Genomic DNA, 17859 nt, shown 5'->3' on the forward strand with positions numbered 1-17859 from the left:
ATTGTAGTTATGAATTTGAAGATTATTGCTCCACTAATGGTATTCGTAGACAGAAAAATGTTCAAAGGACTCCACAGGAAAATGGAGTGGCTAAATGCATGAACAGGACTATAGTGAACCTGCAAGGAGCATGAGGTTGCATGTTGGGTTGCCCTTATACATGTGGGCAGAGGCTGTCAATACTGTTGTATATTTGATTAATAGAGGTCCCTCTACTCCTTTGGATTGTGGTATTTCAGAGGAAGCATGGACTGGTAACAAGGTGAGTTATTCTTTTCTCAAAACTTTTGGTTGTGAAGCATTTGCTTTATATAGATTCTGAAAATAGAACCAAGCTGGAAGCTAAATCAAAGAAATGTGTATTTGTTGAATATGGCATTAATGAATTTGGTTATAGGTTTTGGAATTTTGAAAATCATAAAATTGTAAGAAGCAAGGATGTCATATTCAATAAGAAAGTGTTGTACAAAGATCTGTTGCAGCAACATGAGAAGAAAGAAGATGATTATGTAGTGTTGGATGATACTCCAAAAGATGATGTTCCAACCGTTCCTCATGATGTGCAACAACCGCAACAACAAATACCACACACACTAGTGAATGTTAGACGGTCAACAAGGCAAATTAAACCTCCAGAAAGATTTTCTCCCTCTTTGTATTCAATTTTACTTATTGATGCTGGTGAACCTGAATTTTATGATGAAGCAATGCAGGTGGATAATAAGATTCAGTGGAAGTCTACAATGAAAGATGAAATGGACTCTTTGCTAAAGAATAAGACATGAGATTTATGCAAGTTGCCTGCAAGTAAAAGAGCTTTACAGAACAAGTGGGTTTACAAGTTAAAAGAAGAGGATAGACGTAAGAAAAGATTCAAAGCCAGGTTAGTTGTAAAAGGATTTGCACAGAAAAAGGGGAATTGATTTTGATGAGATATTTTCTCCTGTTGTTAAAATGACATCTATCCGTACTGTTTTTTAAGTATTGTGGCTACTGAAGATTTGCATTTAGAGCAGCTTGATGTTAAAACAACCTTTTTTCATGGAGATTTAGATGAAGAGATATATATGGCTCAGCCACAGGGATTTGCGGTCAAAGGTAAGGAGAACTTAGTGTGAAAATTGAAGAAAAGTTTATATAGCTTGAAGCAAGCACCTCGGCAATGGTATCTGAAATTTGACAGTTTTATGCATGAGCATGGATACAATAGGTGTCATTCAAATCATTGTGTTTATTTTAAGAACTTGGATGATGACAGCTACATTATTTTATGTTTATATGTTGATGATATGCTTGTAGCTAGGTCTAACATGGATCAGATTAAGGGGCTGAAACGCCAGTTAGCACATGCATTTGCTATGAAGGATTTGAGAGCAGCAAAACAAATCCTTGGTATGAAGATTTGCAGAGATAGGAAGAACAGGAAATTGACACTATCACAAGCTGATTATGTTGAGAAGGTGTTGCAACATTTCTCTATGGAGAATGTTAAAGTTGTCAGCACACCTTTACCTACTCATTTGAAGTTGACTAAGGAGATGTGTCCCAAGACACAAGAAGAGGCGGATAAGATGTCCAAGGTACCCTATGATTCAGCTGTAGGAAGCTTGATGTATGCTATGGTATGTACTAGGCCAAATATTGCACATGCAGTGGGAGTTGTTAGCAAGTATATGAGTCATCCAAGAATTCAGCATTGGAATGCAGTCAAATGGATTCTCAAATATTTGAGAGGAACATCCAATAAGTGTTTACACTTTGGGGGTTCTACTACTGATTTACGGGGCTATGTAAACTCAGATTTGGCAGGGGATATTGATACCAGGTGGAGTACTACAGGTTATGTCTTTACTGTTGGTGAGGCAGCCGTGAGTTGGGTTTCTAGGTTACAGAAGGTTAATGCTTTATCCACTACAGAGCCAGAGTATGTTGCTGCTACAGAGGCAGCCAAGGAGATGATGTGGCTTCAGTTCTTCTTAGAAGAATTGAGACACCCTCAGAGGGATAATTATTTGTTTACAAATAGTCAGAGTGCCATTCATCTTGCAAAGAATTCCGCTCTACATTCAAAGACCAAACACATATAGTTGCAATACTATTTCATTCGGTCAGTTTTTGAAGATGGACAGTTAATGTTGGACAAGATACATACAGATGACAATCCAACAGATATGTTGACAAAGGTAGTAACAAGGGAGAAGTTGAATTCCTCTTCAGCTTCAGTTGGTCTTCTAGACTGAACATGAATAAAAGAACAGCAAAGTCTAGGGTGGTCTAATCCGGTGGGAGCCCCATGTGGTAGAAGTATTGCTACAGGATCAATCTCCAAGTGGGAGATTGTTGTCTAGTGTGGAGTCTAATTAGCCCCCAAGTGGTAGATTGTTAGTTTGTGGTGACTGATCAAGGAATTACTGTACATACTTCAAAAATTCTTTGGGTTATGGCCGACGTATGGCCAACATGTTGCAACTCTAAAGCGGCATAAAAATACTTGTATAAAAGGGCTTAGGGTTAGGGATTGTTATATAGCGGTGATGTGAAAATTGGTTCTTGCGCGATATTGAGCTGTAAGGGATTACGGATTGTAATCAGGTTGTAATCACTGGATCGTAATAATATCGGACTTGTTGTTTGGTGGACGTAGCCCAGTGATTGGGTGAACCACGTTAAATCTTGGTGCCTTGTGTTCTTTTCTATGTGATCTATTATTTTCTATTATTGGTTATATCTGCATGTAATGGTTATTTCTGTCCATGGTTTTATCCTAACACTCTTTACTGTTGCTTGTTCACCTACTCTAGCATTATGGAGGCCATCAGATCTTTGAGATGCAGCAGAGTAGCAGATGAAGAGGGTTTCTAGGCAAAGCTTTTCAAACTTGGTGCTTCGGTTCTTGGATCTTACCTTCCTATACTCTTTAATAGAGTGATTTGCACTGGGTATCCTGAATCCTGGTCTAGACATGTGGTTTACCCTATTCACAAGTTTGGGCCTACTTCTAATCCAGGTAACTACAGAACTATTATGACATTTTTTGCCAAACTTTATGCCACTACCATGAACTTCATATTATCTAGTGAGCTTGATAGAAGAGGCTATAGAGCTAAAGGACAAGCTGGTTTTCGAGCAAACTGTCAAACTATGGATCATGTTTTTAAACTGCAGGCTATCATTGATGAGGCTAGACACCGCTCTCAGAAGGTCTATTGTTGTTTTGTAGACTTTCGTAAGGCTTTTAATTCTATCCCTAGGTTGGCCTTATTTCAACAGCTTTACGAGATTGGGATCTCAAATATGTTGCAGACTGCTATTATGAGGCTTTATGAGAGGGTAACCGGTAGGCTCAGGACTCTGTAGGGCTTTTCTATTCCGATTCAAAGCACCATTGGGGTGAAGCAAGGTTGTCCTCTTTCTCCTACACTGTTTGGTTTGTATATTAATGAGTTGGAGGATTTCCTTCTGAACTCCTCTCAACCGGGAGATGGGTGTTACTTGCATCAAGTCTTGATCTCCATTCTCCTCTTTGTTGATGATGTGGTTCTCTTGGCCTCTTCTCCCAATAGCTTACTGAGAGTCCTCAACGATCTGGCTTTTTTTTGTGATCAGGGGCAGCTTGTGGTCAATTTGTCTAAGACTCGGGTTATGGTCTTTAACTGTTTAAAGACCTCTCATCTTCATTTCTTCTTTCAGGGGTTGGAGTTGGAGATTACTCCCTCTTATATGTATATTGGTGTGAAGTTCTCAAGGTCGCGTTTCAACTTGAGACCAGCTATTCAGTCCAGAGTTAGTAAGGGCATGAGTTCCCTGGCTTTTCTGGAAAGACAATGCTTCAAACATCATTTTCAAGATATTTCGTCCAAGTTGTCCCTTTTTGACTCCTTGGTTCGTCTGACAGTTCTCTATTGTTTGGTTGTTTGCGGGTCTTCTCTTATTGCTTCTGATTGGGCTTTTATTGAGCGAGTTCAAACGTTGTTGTTACGACGTATCATTAGATGTCACAGACTCACCCCTCACAGCATTGTCTTGGCTGAGTTTGGTGCTCATCCTCTCAAACTTGCCGTCATTTTTTACTTGATTTGGTTTCTTCATCGACTTCGAGGTTTTATGGAGACTAGTGTTGAACGGCACAAATACTCTCATCTGGCATACTGTTCTTTAGTGGAGATTATGAGATTCGACACTTCTACTAGGTCTCGATGTTGGTACGCACAGGCCACCTCTTTGTTGGGTTCGATCGGCATTGAGATAGATCGTCTTCCTCCTTACCAGTTTTCTTTGGATGCTCCTGCTCATCTTCTCCCCTCATGTCAAGAGTTGAATGAACATGTCAGACAGGATATTTATAGACAGTACATTACCACTACCTGGAGTAAACCCTTGAGGAGTCTGCAACCTAGGATGGCTTTCTATGTCGAGCATTTTCTTGAGATTTAGGATGGTATTATTGTTTTCCCTGCTTATCTCTATCGGCGTTTGAATCATGCCTTACGATTTTCTTTAGGCTCATTTAGAGTTGGTTCTCATCGCCTCAGGACTCGAACTAACCACCATATGGATCAGGCTGATCGGATTTGTCAGTTGTGTACTCTGGCGGAGGTTGAGACTGAGATCTACTCCATATTTCGATGTCCTCTTTACTATGAGATCAGAGGGAGATTTTATTGCCTTTTCAGAGACTATTCTTCTCTTTTGATGTTCTTCAGCTATATTGATCAGCAGTGTCTTGCACTTTATCTTTGGGAGGCCACCCATCTTCGAGAGACTACCCTACAGTCTTTCATACCTCAGGGACATACTTCAAATCAGCTCATTACTATCTTTTTCTCTCCCTTGTGTCCTCCACGGGGTTTGAAAAGGCCTTCCACTACTTCTCATTCCAGATTGGTCAGACACTGCACCAGTCTCTCCAGGCAACAACAGTCCTATAGCGGTTCTTCACGGCATTCTAAGACTATGGATCATTTACGGGTTTACCCCTCTATTACTGATTTCTTTGTGGCTAGGAAGGACCCTTAGTCCTTACCTTGTCTTCTTTTGTGTTTTGTCTCTTACTTTTGTTTCTTCTTTGTCACCGTTTGGTACTTCTGCTTTGGCCGGCTCTTCTGTTTGTATGCTCAATCCCATAAACCGTGTTGGCTTTTCGTGGACATTAATAATATTATCTTATCTTATCTTATCTTCCATTTGTTGTCCTCTCATAAAACAAATGGAAAAAAAATTCCTGTCAAACTTCCACCATTGACCTTACTCATCTTGTCTTCCAACAATTAGGGATGTTGTACAGTGTCACTTCTGCAATTAGGGAAATCCATCAAAAACTTTGTTTGTTCTTCTAAATACAGTGTTCCCTGAGCTGTCCTCACAAAAATGTTTGAGATTGACACGTTGGATTCTTTTCCATTTAGCTCCATCTCACAATTTTATTTTTCCAACCACTCTATCTTCTCCCTTTAATCCATTCTTCTAATTAAATGCCCCTTTGTGCATGATGCTTGGGATCATGTATTACAAATGATTTTTCTTCCTCAATCCCTAAAGTTTTTGTCTTCAACTTCCTAAACTGTTGTTTGTCTTTGTGTTTCTCTTTCCAAAATTCACTATATCATTTATACAGAGATGATTCTCTTCCAGTAGTTGACTCTTCCCATTAATATAGAAAACTAAGGGTGATGGCATATGTATTCTCATTGAGGACAATTGATGCCAAAGTATGCAATTTGAATGAAATCAATTATAAAGATTTGTAAACACAAATTTTGTCTCATCCGTTTATCTACAACATACAAACATGAATGAATGGAACCAAGGAACACTATATAGCAATGGGACGTGTTGACAATGGAAACAAACAGAAAACAGCAGAGCGACTATACTAATTTATGCCAATGAAACAACCAAAATAATTAGTGTTTTATTAAAAAGGTTAACCTATACATATGACATTTACTCTATATGAAATAAAGCCAACATGAACAATATAGGAATGGGGAATGATGATGATGTCAAAAATAAAATGGTAAGTAATCAAAGATTGGTTTAAAGACAAGCAATCACAAACACCACTTGACACATCCCAACTATCAATCAAACATATATCTCCCCACCTAGAACCTTGCCTACTCATCTCTACCTCTTATTCTTTTCCAGCCTTATTGCTACTCTAGATAACTTTACAATGCTATAGATAGTCTTAATATTACATCATATAAATAGTTTACAAGGCCAATCTGACTGATTTCAATCACAGCATTAGAATTGTATACATATCACTACTCAATCTAAGGACGACTTCCTCATAATAATAAAATGGATGCAATTGCCTAAAAAGAAATAAGTGAATGTGATATTGATGGATAAGTTTTAAAGAAAAAGAGGCAGATGCTTACTTGATGTTCCAAGCGACTACCATCAAAGGGAACTTGCAATCGCATTTGAAGCTTTCGCAATCGCTCTTCCTAGATATGATAGCAGAATTAACCATAAATGATCAAATGAGTTTATAATATTTCTTGCCATTAAACAAAGAGAGTCCATACAAACTATTATACCATAATTTATCATGCTTACATAAATCCTATACTTTTATATATTTTCATTCCTATTAATACATCATTAAAGAAGAAAATAATATTTCCAATTCAAGATATAAGAAAGGTTGAGTATCCCAAAATAAATAGAAAATTTAATCGCATAAATTAGGTTGCAAGGTTGCAAACATATGACGAGGACCTAAAACAATAATCATACAACAGCACATCAAGGTTTTGAAAATGCTTAATGTATCTTAATATATTAATTTATAACAAGGACCTACTATTTGGGTAACCCACTATAAATAGAAAATAATTGCATAAATTATTTAGCAAGGTTGCAAACATATGACAATGACTTACACAATAATTATAAAACATCACCTCAAGGTTTCAAAAATTCTAAACATGTCTTGGTGAATTGGAAGTTTGATAAATTAAGGTCCCTTAAAATAAAACCCAGGAGAAATGTTTGATCTCTCCTTTTGAGGACATTAGAAAATTAAAAGCCAATGACACAAAATGTTTTAAATGACTTTATTGGGACTTAATGCAAATTGATTGAAGTGTTTTTAATATTAAAAAGAGGAACAAAAGGAGACACAAGAAAAAAAGACGAAAAGATAGGAGTTTGAAAACAAAGGGACACAAGGACGCTCTTAAAAGAACAAGAGAAGCTAATTTTGAAGTATGCTTGGATTATGATTTGATTTCTTTTGGAAAATTTGGAAGCTCAACTTTCAGCCAATTTAAGGACAAAAACCCTCAAGCTTGGAGGCAATGGATGGAAACTCATTGTTTGCTGGACATATCACACCATCTCACTTGCACTTAAAATATTTATCTCATATTATCCAATCTGACTCTAGTTTTCTGTGTTTACAATTGGATCGTGTTACTATAGTGCTGAAAATTGAAATGTAATAATATGTCGGAGAGTATTTTTATTTGGGTATTTTCTAGTATTTTGTTGGATAATCTAAAAACTTTTTGCATGAAACTAACTATTTAAATTTCTAAGATATCTTTTGATAAATTTGGGGGGAAAATATCCATTGGAGATATATGGTGGTATCAGAGTTGGTTTTCCAACGAACCTATGAGATATCTGAAGAGTTTTTCAAGAGATTGGTAGATTCAGAAATTAAAAGATATTTTAAGAAGAAATTTGTGTTTGCCCTGAGACAAATTGGTTCTTTGTAAAAAATATTCTGGTTATTGTTCTGATATATGCAAAAAATTGGAAGCTTAACAAAAGCAAATAATACTTGCCAATGCAAAACATTGAAAATTGTCAGCCACACTAATTTTATAAATTGTGACTTCAGTTGGACGGTGGAAATATTTCAGTCAACATGCATAGGCGGATGTTTTAATTATTGATAAGTGGAGTTGTCTTTTAATTTTTGCCGTGATTATATATTGTTGAGAAAAAGTTATGTGGGGCTGAAATTCCTTGACGTTTTGAATTAATACCATTTGCATAAACAAAAAATATCAATCTAGAAAATATGTGTAAGTGGTGGAATATATAGTGCAGATTTATAAATTTGGGGCAGCAATTAATAAGTAATAATCATTGGGTATAATCAAAGTTAATAAATGCCAGACCGATATTTGTGTGGGTCTCATTTTGTACTTTGTAGTTCTAAAGCTATATTTTACTATGCATTGATAAACTTTGCTGATAATTTCAAAAGAGAAGACTTAGTAAAGAGCCACATATGAGCCAAGTATTGATATTTCCACGCCAAGAGATTGGCAATAAAATTTTCACTATAACACCAGTACTAGGGTACGCCAAGATGTCAGGACGAGTTTTTAGGGTGGGGGTCAATGGGCCTCAATTTTGGGACGATGAGGAGACAAGTCGGGGGAGGACGGCAAGGGGAGGATGGGGCAAGGAAGGGTGTTGTATACTTTACATATAGAACTTCAAATGCTAATTATGAAATGTTGTCTCAGTATAACATACCAAATCAGAACACTGGAACATAGCAAAATTGCAACACGGACTAGAACTATTGAATATTCAACATAGTAACATACTACATACCCTACAGTAACATTCCAAAATCAAAATTCAAATGGAAATTGAAGTGGCCATCCCAACGACAACGTGATTGTGGAATGGCAGAGCTGAGGGTACTTGGTTAGTCCAAGTACCTAGTGCGGGGACGTCTCAGGGACTTCAAGGTTTGGGAGGGGGTGTTAGTCCCCGTCTATGTTACCTTGAGTTTCCGGGATGGGGACGGCAGGGGATAGTGGGACAAATTTCTGGGATGGCAAAAAATTTTGCCAATTTTGGGGATGGGGAGATGGCAAAAGGAACTTCTTTTTTTTTGTGTGTTATAAAAAATTGGGGATGTCCCATCCCCAAAACGCTGGCTTTTTGTGGGAGACGCGTCCCCAGGGAACATAGGTCCCCATGATTCGCTAAGAATTTCACAACAAATAGCTTTTAAAAAGAAATCTCTACTGTTGTAAGTGCTTTTCTAAAAGGAAATGAATCGATGATGCATAATTCAAGAATTGAGCAACTAATTAGGACATTACATAGAATAATCAGACTGTATTCAAAAGAGTCTTTCGTACAAATCAAAGAAGGAAAGCATTTTTTTCACTCATTTGAAGGCTAAATGTTACTAGGCAATTTTATTGTCCTACCTCTGTCAAAAAGCAAGCATTTATCTAGGCATTAAAACCTGACAACATATTATATCTGAATTAACATTGGGTGGTCAGGTGAATATATAATGTCAATGAGCCCAAGTATGGAGTGATATTTCTAAAAAAATATTTTTATGCCTCCGTTGAACCGAAAGAAGAGTTGGCATAGAAAAGAGTATCCATGAGTTTTTGGTGTTGACGCCTTTAAGTAAGGTAAATGATTGGAAAACTATTTCATAGTTTCCAACCACATACATAGATTGAAATAAAATATTAGCGAGAACTATTCAAGTTTTACATGGTTCTGAGCAGATAGCAACATTGAAGCATAACTTAGAAGATAAAAGAAGATAATGATATTAATGTCCAACGAGAGAGCAAATAAGGGGTCTAAGGGACTGGAAACTACAACAAGGATGAAGAACAACCTAACAGGAGCACTAAACAGTGTCCGAGAAAGAACAAGAAAGAAAAGAAAGGAAACAACCAATAGACGAGAGGACTAAATGTCCTTTCTCGATAAAAAGAAATCAATCAAAGTAGGATAAGGCCCAAAAGTACCAGGGGTCTAGACCTATCTCTAAGTAGCACTAGAGATAGAGTGTCATTATTTGATAAATCCGTGATGAGGTCTAACAGAAATGCTATGTCCAGAGATGGGTGTAATTGGCAACCGCTTCATGCACCTAGAGGATGACATGGATGGGAAAAAGGTAGTGATGAGTTGATCGGAGGCCTAACTCTGAGAAGATATGTAACATCCCCTTTTTCAGGGTCTTAATTAAAAACTAACATATTCAAGAACTATAGTTATTACTTCATTTCATAAAGAAACCAGTTAAATCAATTTCGTTCATATGAATGAGATTAACGGTTAAAATCAGTTAAACAAAATTTCTTAACTAAGAACTGAAAACACCATCAATGAATTTACTATGGAAATTAAAATCTACATACCACGGAATTCGAGAATAAAATCAATCTAGGGATGCTTCTGCAACCACCCAAGTTAGTCTACAAATACCACTATAGCAATATCATATAACAACTACCATCCAATACCACTATATCAAAATTCAAATGATGATTACTATTAAATACCACTATATAAAATTAGGGCATCACATACCATTGTATCAATTACGGCATCGATTACCTTTGGATCTTTAGGGCTTCAGATACCACTGTATCACTTGGGGCTTCAATTACCATTGGATCATTTAAGGCATTAGATACTACTGTATCAATTAGGGCTTCAGATACCACTGTATCATTTAGGGCATCAGATACCACTATATCATTACTTTCCTTCCAATTGCTTAACTGTGGCAATTACTTAAGATTAGAAGATATGCTCATATTTATTATTCATATAAATGAAAGATTGATATAAGAATCCATCAGATAAATCTATCTCTCGCAACTAAATGTAAAATAACTGTAACAATGATATAACTCAAATAATCTTACCTTAGTCTTGCATATACATCATAAAAGTAAAAATACCTGTTTCCGACAAACAATTGAATGTATAGCTTATCTTTGTCTGTTGCACATCCAACAACTTAGGGAAAGGTGAAACATTGTCAAGGGCTTAACCACCCAACCTCAAACCATAACTTATCCCCACACAATCTCTAACGAGAAAGGCCCTCCCTACTCGGAATAAACAGGGAACATCTTGTCATCCACTGAACAATCTAGTATTTATCACACCACTCGACTCGACAGCAGGAGAATACAATAAATAGGATCATGCATGAGCTATTAAATAATTCATATTAAAAATGATAAACATTGTTATGTCATATCTGATTCTATTTCACGTTATTGCAGATTCCTTTCTCTCACCTCTTCACCCTTTTCCTTGGCTATACAGCCGAGTGAGTCCCAAGTGTTCGAAATTCTCAAAACAACCAATTCTTTCTATTGATTCTCAACTATTTCATAATTAACATAAATTCCAACTTATCACAATCTGTGATTTGAGAGATTATATATACTTTAAAGATTTCAAAATTGATTGTTTAATTCTAATATCCAATGGTTTAATGATTCATGGATTCATACTTTGGTTACTTGGTTATCACTTGCCATGAACAAGGCTAAATTAAAGAAGTTCAATCTATAAATTCTAACAAGATATCAAACAAGATATCATCATGATAAATACTGAAACTTGCTACAATCTACTCTATGCATAGATTCGTTGCTTAGTATGCTTATCACAACTGTGACCAGAAAGATTATGTTCTTGAAACTATTTGGAAAATATCATTGGATAGAGAAGCCTACCGGCGAGCCATGGCCTACTCCATATAGCTGTATACATGATTTGATGTGAGTATACGTGCAGTATATTTCATTCCAGATTTTATTGCATTTGGAAAAATGCTTCCATAAGGGTTGTATCTAAATTAATTTGAAAGTTAAAAAAAGAGGACTGATAACAAAGAACATGGAATATGCAGCAAACTCATAATGTAGCTTTCAAATAAATCTGGAAAAGAAAGAATCTTGTGATCCTAACTGGCTGTTATGGAAAAGCAATAAAATGGTATTGAAACAGCATTACATGACCTGATGTATATTCTTAATATGTCTGAAAACTTGCAAATTGAATTGGAGAAATCTGTCCTCCTTTGGACGCTACAGACAGATCCAAATGTAGAATACCTATTCCTCAATGGCTAAGTATCAATGGCAAAAATGTTGCTTGTAAATGGAAGTGCAAACGAGTGTTGAAGGTGGCAAAGAGGGTAAGTAAAATCGTAGCCGGTATGCGGATTATCTTCCCCCGACTCCTCTCACAGCTTCTATAAAAAGAACAAGCCGTGACTTCTTGGCTTCCGAAACATAAAAGATTATCTTGCCAATTAAAAACGCCAAGTGTTTAATCGGTTATAAACAAGGGAAGAATAAAGATGGAAAAAGAGTTGGAAGGTTATAATTCGAATATTACTATAACTCAAATGTTATATTTTGAATATTATTATAATTTAAATTTATATACGTACATGTAAATATATTGGTGAAGTGGCATTATTTTATTATAATAAAATAATATGATGGTATCACTTCATTTTTATATCTATGTGTACATACATAGATATATATTATAATAATATGGTAAAAGATCATTTAAAATCCTTTGAGGTACATTTTATATTTTAACTCAATTATTTTATGTTTCTCAAATTATTTATTTAAATAGCTCATGCAATCTCATCGATTGTATCCTGATGTCCAAGTCGCTAAGTCCTCAACCCATTTGCCCAGTGATGGTGATGCTCCTGTGCTTAATTCTTTTCTGACAATGCTTCCACCCTTTCAACGTGTTTCCTGCAAAGAAATTCTCCGCAATTAAATCATATTATCATAACAAGTTATAAATAATCATAACGGCTAGCTGCCCTTTCAATTCCATGAATTCGTGATAAATAATCAACTAGCATGTTATCTTCACATGAAATTGTAACGACTAACCATCTTACCATTTCACAGGATTATAACAAATTTAACTATCAACTGACTTCATGTGAACCTTAACAGCTATATTTTAAATTAGGTCAAAATTTGGGATGTAACAAGACATAAGCTATAAAGTGTGGTCACGAAGCTGTGAAGTCTCTCAAAGGTAGAGTACTAAATATTGCTGGTCGAAATAATTGAAGAAGGTTGAAAGAAATCTGCAATCTCTGTATAAATCAAAGAGAATCGGAATCGGATCAAAATCAGCAAGGCTAAAACAAATCATGAATCGTCCATGAATCAAAATCGAACCGGCCATGAATCGGCAAATTTAAAAAAACCTTGAAAATTAGAGATTTTAACAATTTAAAACTTATTTCATACACCTTTTATTGAATATAACTTAAACACACTATAACATCATCACATAGAAGTTCACATACATAAACATGGAACATAAATGATAAATTCATCACATACGTAACTATGTTACACGTAAAATGTAAATTGTAGGTCGTAGTTGAAGTAAGTAGAAATCATAGGATCATAATGATTCATATCATAGAATGTATGAAAGATGAAGATCCATAAGACATCAAATCATAAATGTATGTAAGAATCTAAGATGAAGATCCATGAGGTTCCATGAAACGTATGTATGTAAGAATCTAAGATGAAGATCCATAAGACATCAAATCATAAATGTATGTAAGAATCTAAGATGAAGATCATCTCTTCTACTCATGCTAAACAATTAGAAGGCCCTTTAGGGTTAAAACAAAGAGGAAAGGCAAAAATAAGATTAAAAATATGTGTTTTTATTAAAAAAATATCTTCACTTTTGGCTGCCCGTGCCAATTCATCAGGCTGATTCATGCAATTCATGACAGTAAATCAGTGATTCGATTCACTAGCTCCAAAAACATCACAAGGCATGTATTGAATCACCAAATCGGTGATTCTAGTGATTTTAGGGCAATACTCGAAACTATGGTATAGATAGTGGAACCTATCTCTGATCTCATAGTATATGGGGCATCTGAAGATGAAATGGATCTCAGTCTCAATTTTTGATAAAGTGCAAAGGAAACAAATCGGGTTGTCTCTAGTAAAATGGTGATCTGTCTAGCATCACAACCAATGAGAACTGACTCTAAAGACCACAAGGAGATGAGGAGGGCGTGACTCCAGTGTTGGCTCAAAAAGAAGGGAGGCAAAATAATCCCATTGTAGATCTCTAAAATGTGCTCAGAGTAGAAGGCCATCCACAAACGCAAACCCCCATGAGGGTTAATCCAAGTCATAGTGATGTATTGTCTATATATGTCAAGTCTAATGTGCCAATTCAACTCCTGCTCCAAAGGAAGGAGATGAGCAGGAGCATCCAGTGATAACTATTAAGGTGGGAGACAATCAATGTCAATCCCAATCGAGCTCAATAATGTAGTGGCCTTGGTATACCAGCAACAAGCTCTCGGCACAAAATTGGAGATGGCAATATCAATAGAGAAGTGGTATGCGAGGTAGGAGTATCTATGGCGGCCACCCGCGAAGTCTGCAAAGCCCCTAAGGTGCTGAAGTAACCAGATCAAATCAAAGATGGCGCTACGCCTGAAAGGGTGAGCCCCAAACTTGAGTGAAATGATATTGTGCAGAATGTATCGGTGACATTTGATAGCACGATGGAGGAGAAAGGTTTGGACCCGCTCGGCTGAAGCCCAATCAGAATCGAGAAGAGAAGGTCCCCAAACCACAAAGCCATATGAAACTATAATCTGACCAAAGAGTCCAAGAGAGATCACTTGGACTCTCCGTCCTAAAAGTGATGTTGGAAACCCTGTCTCTTCAAAAGGGCGAGGGGACCCAACCCCTTGGCAACCCTGGGCAGGTGGGCGGGCCTCATGCTGAAGCGAGGACCAAAGAACTTGACACAAGATAAGCATACAAAGAGACAATCTCGATTGTCTAACCCTAAAAGCTAAAGTGAAGATGTGAGGTCTTCATATAGTTGAAGACCATAACCCAAGTCTTGCACAAGTTCACAACGAGTTGGCGTCAATCACAACAAGAGGTCAACTCATCAATAAGCCTCTGCAGCCCCTCCAGAGAGGAGGCTAAGAGAACCACATCTTCAGAAAAGAGGAGAATGGAGATCAAAACCTGGTGCAAATAGCAACCATCCCCGAGGAGCGAAGCCTCACTAAGAAAGGCCTCAAACTCATCAATATAGATACCAAATAAAGTGGGGGAGGGAGGGCAGCCCTACTTCACCCCAATGGTGTTGTAAATCGGATCGGAGAAACCCTCATGAGTCCTAAATCTGCCAACCACTATCTCATAAAGTCTCATAATCATTGTTAGAAGAATATCAGAAATACCAATGTCTCTAAGTCTCTAGAAAAGGGCCCCACAGGGAATAGAGTAAAAAAGCCTTATGAAAGTCTATGAAATAGCAATAGAATTTTGCAAGGTAATGCCAAGCTTCATCAATGATAGCCCGTAGAGTCAATATGTGATCCATAGTCTGGAAGTCAGTCCGGAACCCAGCCTGTCCTCTAGCTCAGCACTGTCTCTTGTCAAAGTGTGTGGAAAGAATAGTATTCAGCGTAGTTGGAAAACTCACTCGGTAACAACTCGCCAAGCCCCTAAAAGTTTATTCGGGAAAAAATCAACAAATTTAATTTAAAAACTCAAGCAAACTCAGGAACCCAAAAAAACCACTAAAATTTAATTAAAAATACATTTTTTGCAAATTTCAATGAGAAAATGCATTTAATTAGTTAATTAAAGAGAATAAAAAAGAAACAAGTAGAGTTTAGAGATATATAAATGCATAGTGGGTACAAAATCACATTCTCATGAGGAATGTTGATGGCGGGAAGCAAAATAGTAAATAGTTCCAGACAAACTATAAGTCTAGAAGTATATACTAAATAGTAAATACATCAATGCAATCACATCTTCCTCTTTCCAGCTCTACCAACAAAAAAGAGAGGGGGTCTAGTCCTCGAAGAGGTGCCCCACACTGGGACTAGACATGAGTTGCATGACTGTGAGGTCTGTGGCTGTGCCTCCTCGCTCGGCATCCCTACTGATTGGTTCTGTGTCCTGGAAGTGGATGTATCTCCTCCTATGAGTGGCACTGGTAATGCCTCCTCTAAGTCTGAATCCTTATCGTCCTCGTCTTCAATGGCATCCATTGTGAAATGAAAATCTGTTCCAACACCCCCTCCATGTCCTGCCTCTCCAAATCAGCAACCTCCTCTGCTGAAAACAATGGACCTGGCTCTTGTGTCATCCAATCAAAATAAGGACCTATCTCATATAGATCAAGTGGATTAGGTACTCCTGAACTCTATCCCCTTTTTATGCGCAACTTAAGATTATAGTGCACATAAACAAGGTGATTGAGCCTTTTTTGAGTCAATCTATCTCTTTTCTTTGTGTGGATGGACTCAAATAAGCTCCAGTTGCAGTCACAATGGGATGCACTACAAGGTTGGCACAAGGCTCTGAGAGCAAAATTCTTTAAGCTGGTGGTATTTCCACCCCAAGTTGACCACCAACCATCTGTGGCACAAAATATAATAAGTTATAAAGCAATGAAAAAATATAATCAAAAAACACAACTTATCAATTTGCAATAGTTTTTAAGATTAAACTTTAATGGTTAACCTAGGGCTTGAGTGCCTCTTGCTCTCTTTGCTAGCGTAGAAGAGAACAAATTACCCCTTGATTCCACATAGACTTGTTGTTTGGTAACAACAAGGTCTCTCTTTGCTTCATTGGATATCATCCTCTCAATGCATCTAAAGAGACCCTCCATGACCTCTCCATTAGGATCTAAATACGAATCATCAACCCTAAAAACAAACAAAAAATGAAATCAAGTCTCAGTACACAGCCTTAAAAAATAAAGTAAAATTCTTAGTACACAACCTTAAAAAGTAAAGTAAAATGAAGTCTTCATTAAATTTCAAGGAGAATCATAGTATTTGAATTTGGGGTTGAGGAAGTAGCCTACTACACGAATGGGTTGGTGGAGCATATTGTTCCACCTCCTATCAATTATTTCCCAAATGGGGTCAAATTTGAGTCTATCTGCATGGTAGTAATTTCTAACAGCCTCTTTGGCCTTATCCATGGCCTCATAAAGACATCCCATTGGGGATTGTTGCCTATCGCATATGCGTAGGACTCAACCAAGGGCATAGATATCTACATTTGAAATTTGAAAAATACAAATTAGTTACTAACATACTAAGTTACAAATTAATAATGAAACTTGAATCAACTAAAAGAATAACGTTTTGATTCTTGAAGTTACCTCCACAATCTCAATGGCCTTTTCAAAAAACCTATCATCAAAGACTATTTGTGCCACAGTCTATTCTTCAAGCTTCTTTGAGGACGGTGAAGCAACCCAATTAGCACACACAGACATTTGTTTTAGAGGCAATATTGTGTCGATAATACTTTGCAACATCAAGAACACCATTGCAAACCTTGTCATAGCGGGTCTCACCAAATCCTTGTCTTAAGTGATACTTCTCATCAAACTAAGAAATCATGGTTGATTATAGATATATTTGGTGATGGTTGTGATCAAGCTGTGTTCATCGACACAAAATAACTCCCTATACCTAATGCGGATAGTGATGCAAAACTAGGTAATGTAGTGTTAGTGTAGTTTTTTATTTTTCCTATTTTGCTAGGTTTTTCCTACACTTTTAATAATCTTGCTTAGGTTAATAAAGCATGTCTTATTAGGTGAATGGTTGTGAGGTGTCACCTTCCTACATGTGAGCATCCATTAGCTATCTTGGGAAGATACTTTGCTATCTTTAGTCCGATAGATGGTTGCTCCTCATTGGTTGGTGTTGCCACCTCCTCCCTCTTCCTAGCCTATATAAGCATGCTACCTGGCTTGTATTTGCATCTCTTGTTTTTGCATCCTCTTAATGTTATTTTGCTTCCAGCATTTGCATTACTCTCTTGGAGACTAACTCTATGATGCTATTTTGATTTTGTATCATTTGCATTCATAGTTTAGATATTTACTTTTTGCACTAGTTTTCTGGGTTATTAATCTTATCAGATTCTAACATGTAGGAGTGGAACCGGCAAAAGACGCACTTTTTTTGCGGACCCGTGGGCCACAAAAAGATCCCACTATGTTCTCAAGTGC

The 17859-nt window shown here is 36.9% G+C and overlaps 1 protein-coding gene across 6 annotated transcripts in view; it reads right to left on the reverse strand.

Annotated features, from left to right (window-relative positions):
* The window catches only part of LOC149547120 (uncharacterized), a 115108-nt gene that overhangs the window by 60645 nt on the left and 36604 nt on the right, over positions 1-17859 (reverse strand). For 4 of the 6 annotated variants that reach the window (XM_089791523.1, XM_089791522.1, XM_089791527.1 and 1 more), the window contains one exon: positions 6387-6455. The exons of the other annotated variants lie outside the window; for them this stretch is intronic. In XM_089791523.1, the coding sequence (XP_089647649.1) occupies positions 6387-6455 (69 nt within the window). The remainder of the gene's footprint in view (positions 1-6386; positions 6456-17859) is intronic. 6 annotated transcript variants of the gene reach the window in all.

This window comes from Cupressus sempervirens, chromosome 7 (assembly GCF_028749045.1).
Source record: "Cupressus sempervirens isolate cs-2001-9-10 chromosome 7, ASM2874904v1, whole genome shotgun sequence".
Lineage (NCBI taxonomy): Eukaryota > Viridiplantae > Streptophyta > Pinopsida > Cupressales > Cupressaceae > Cupressus > Cupressus sempervirens.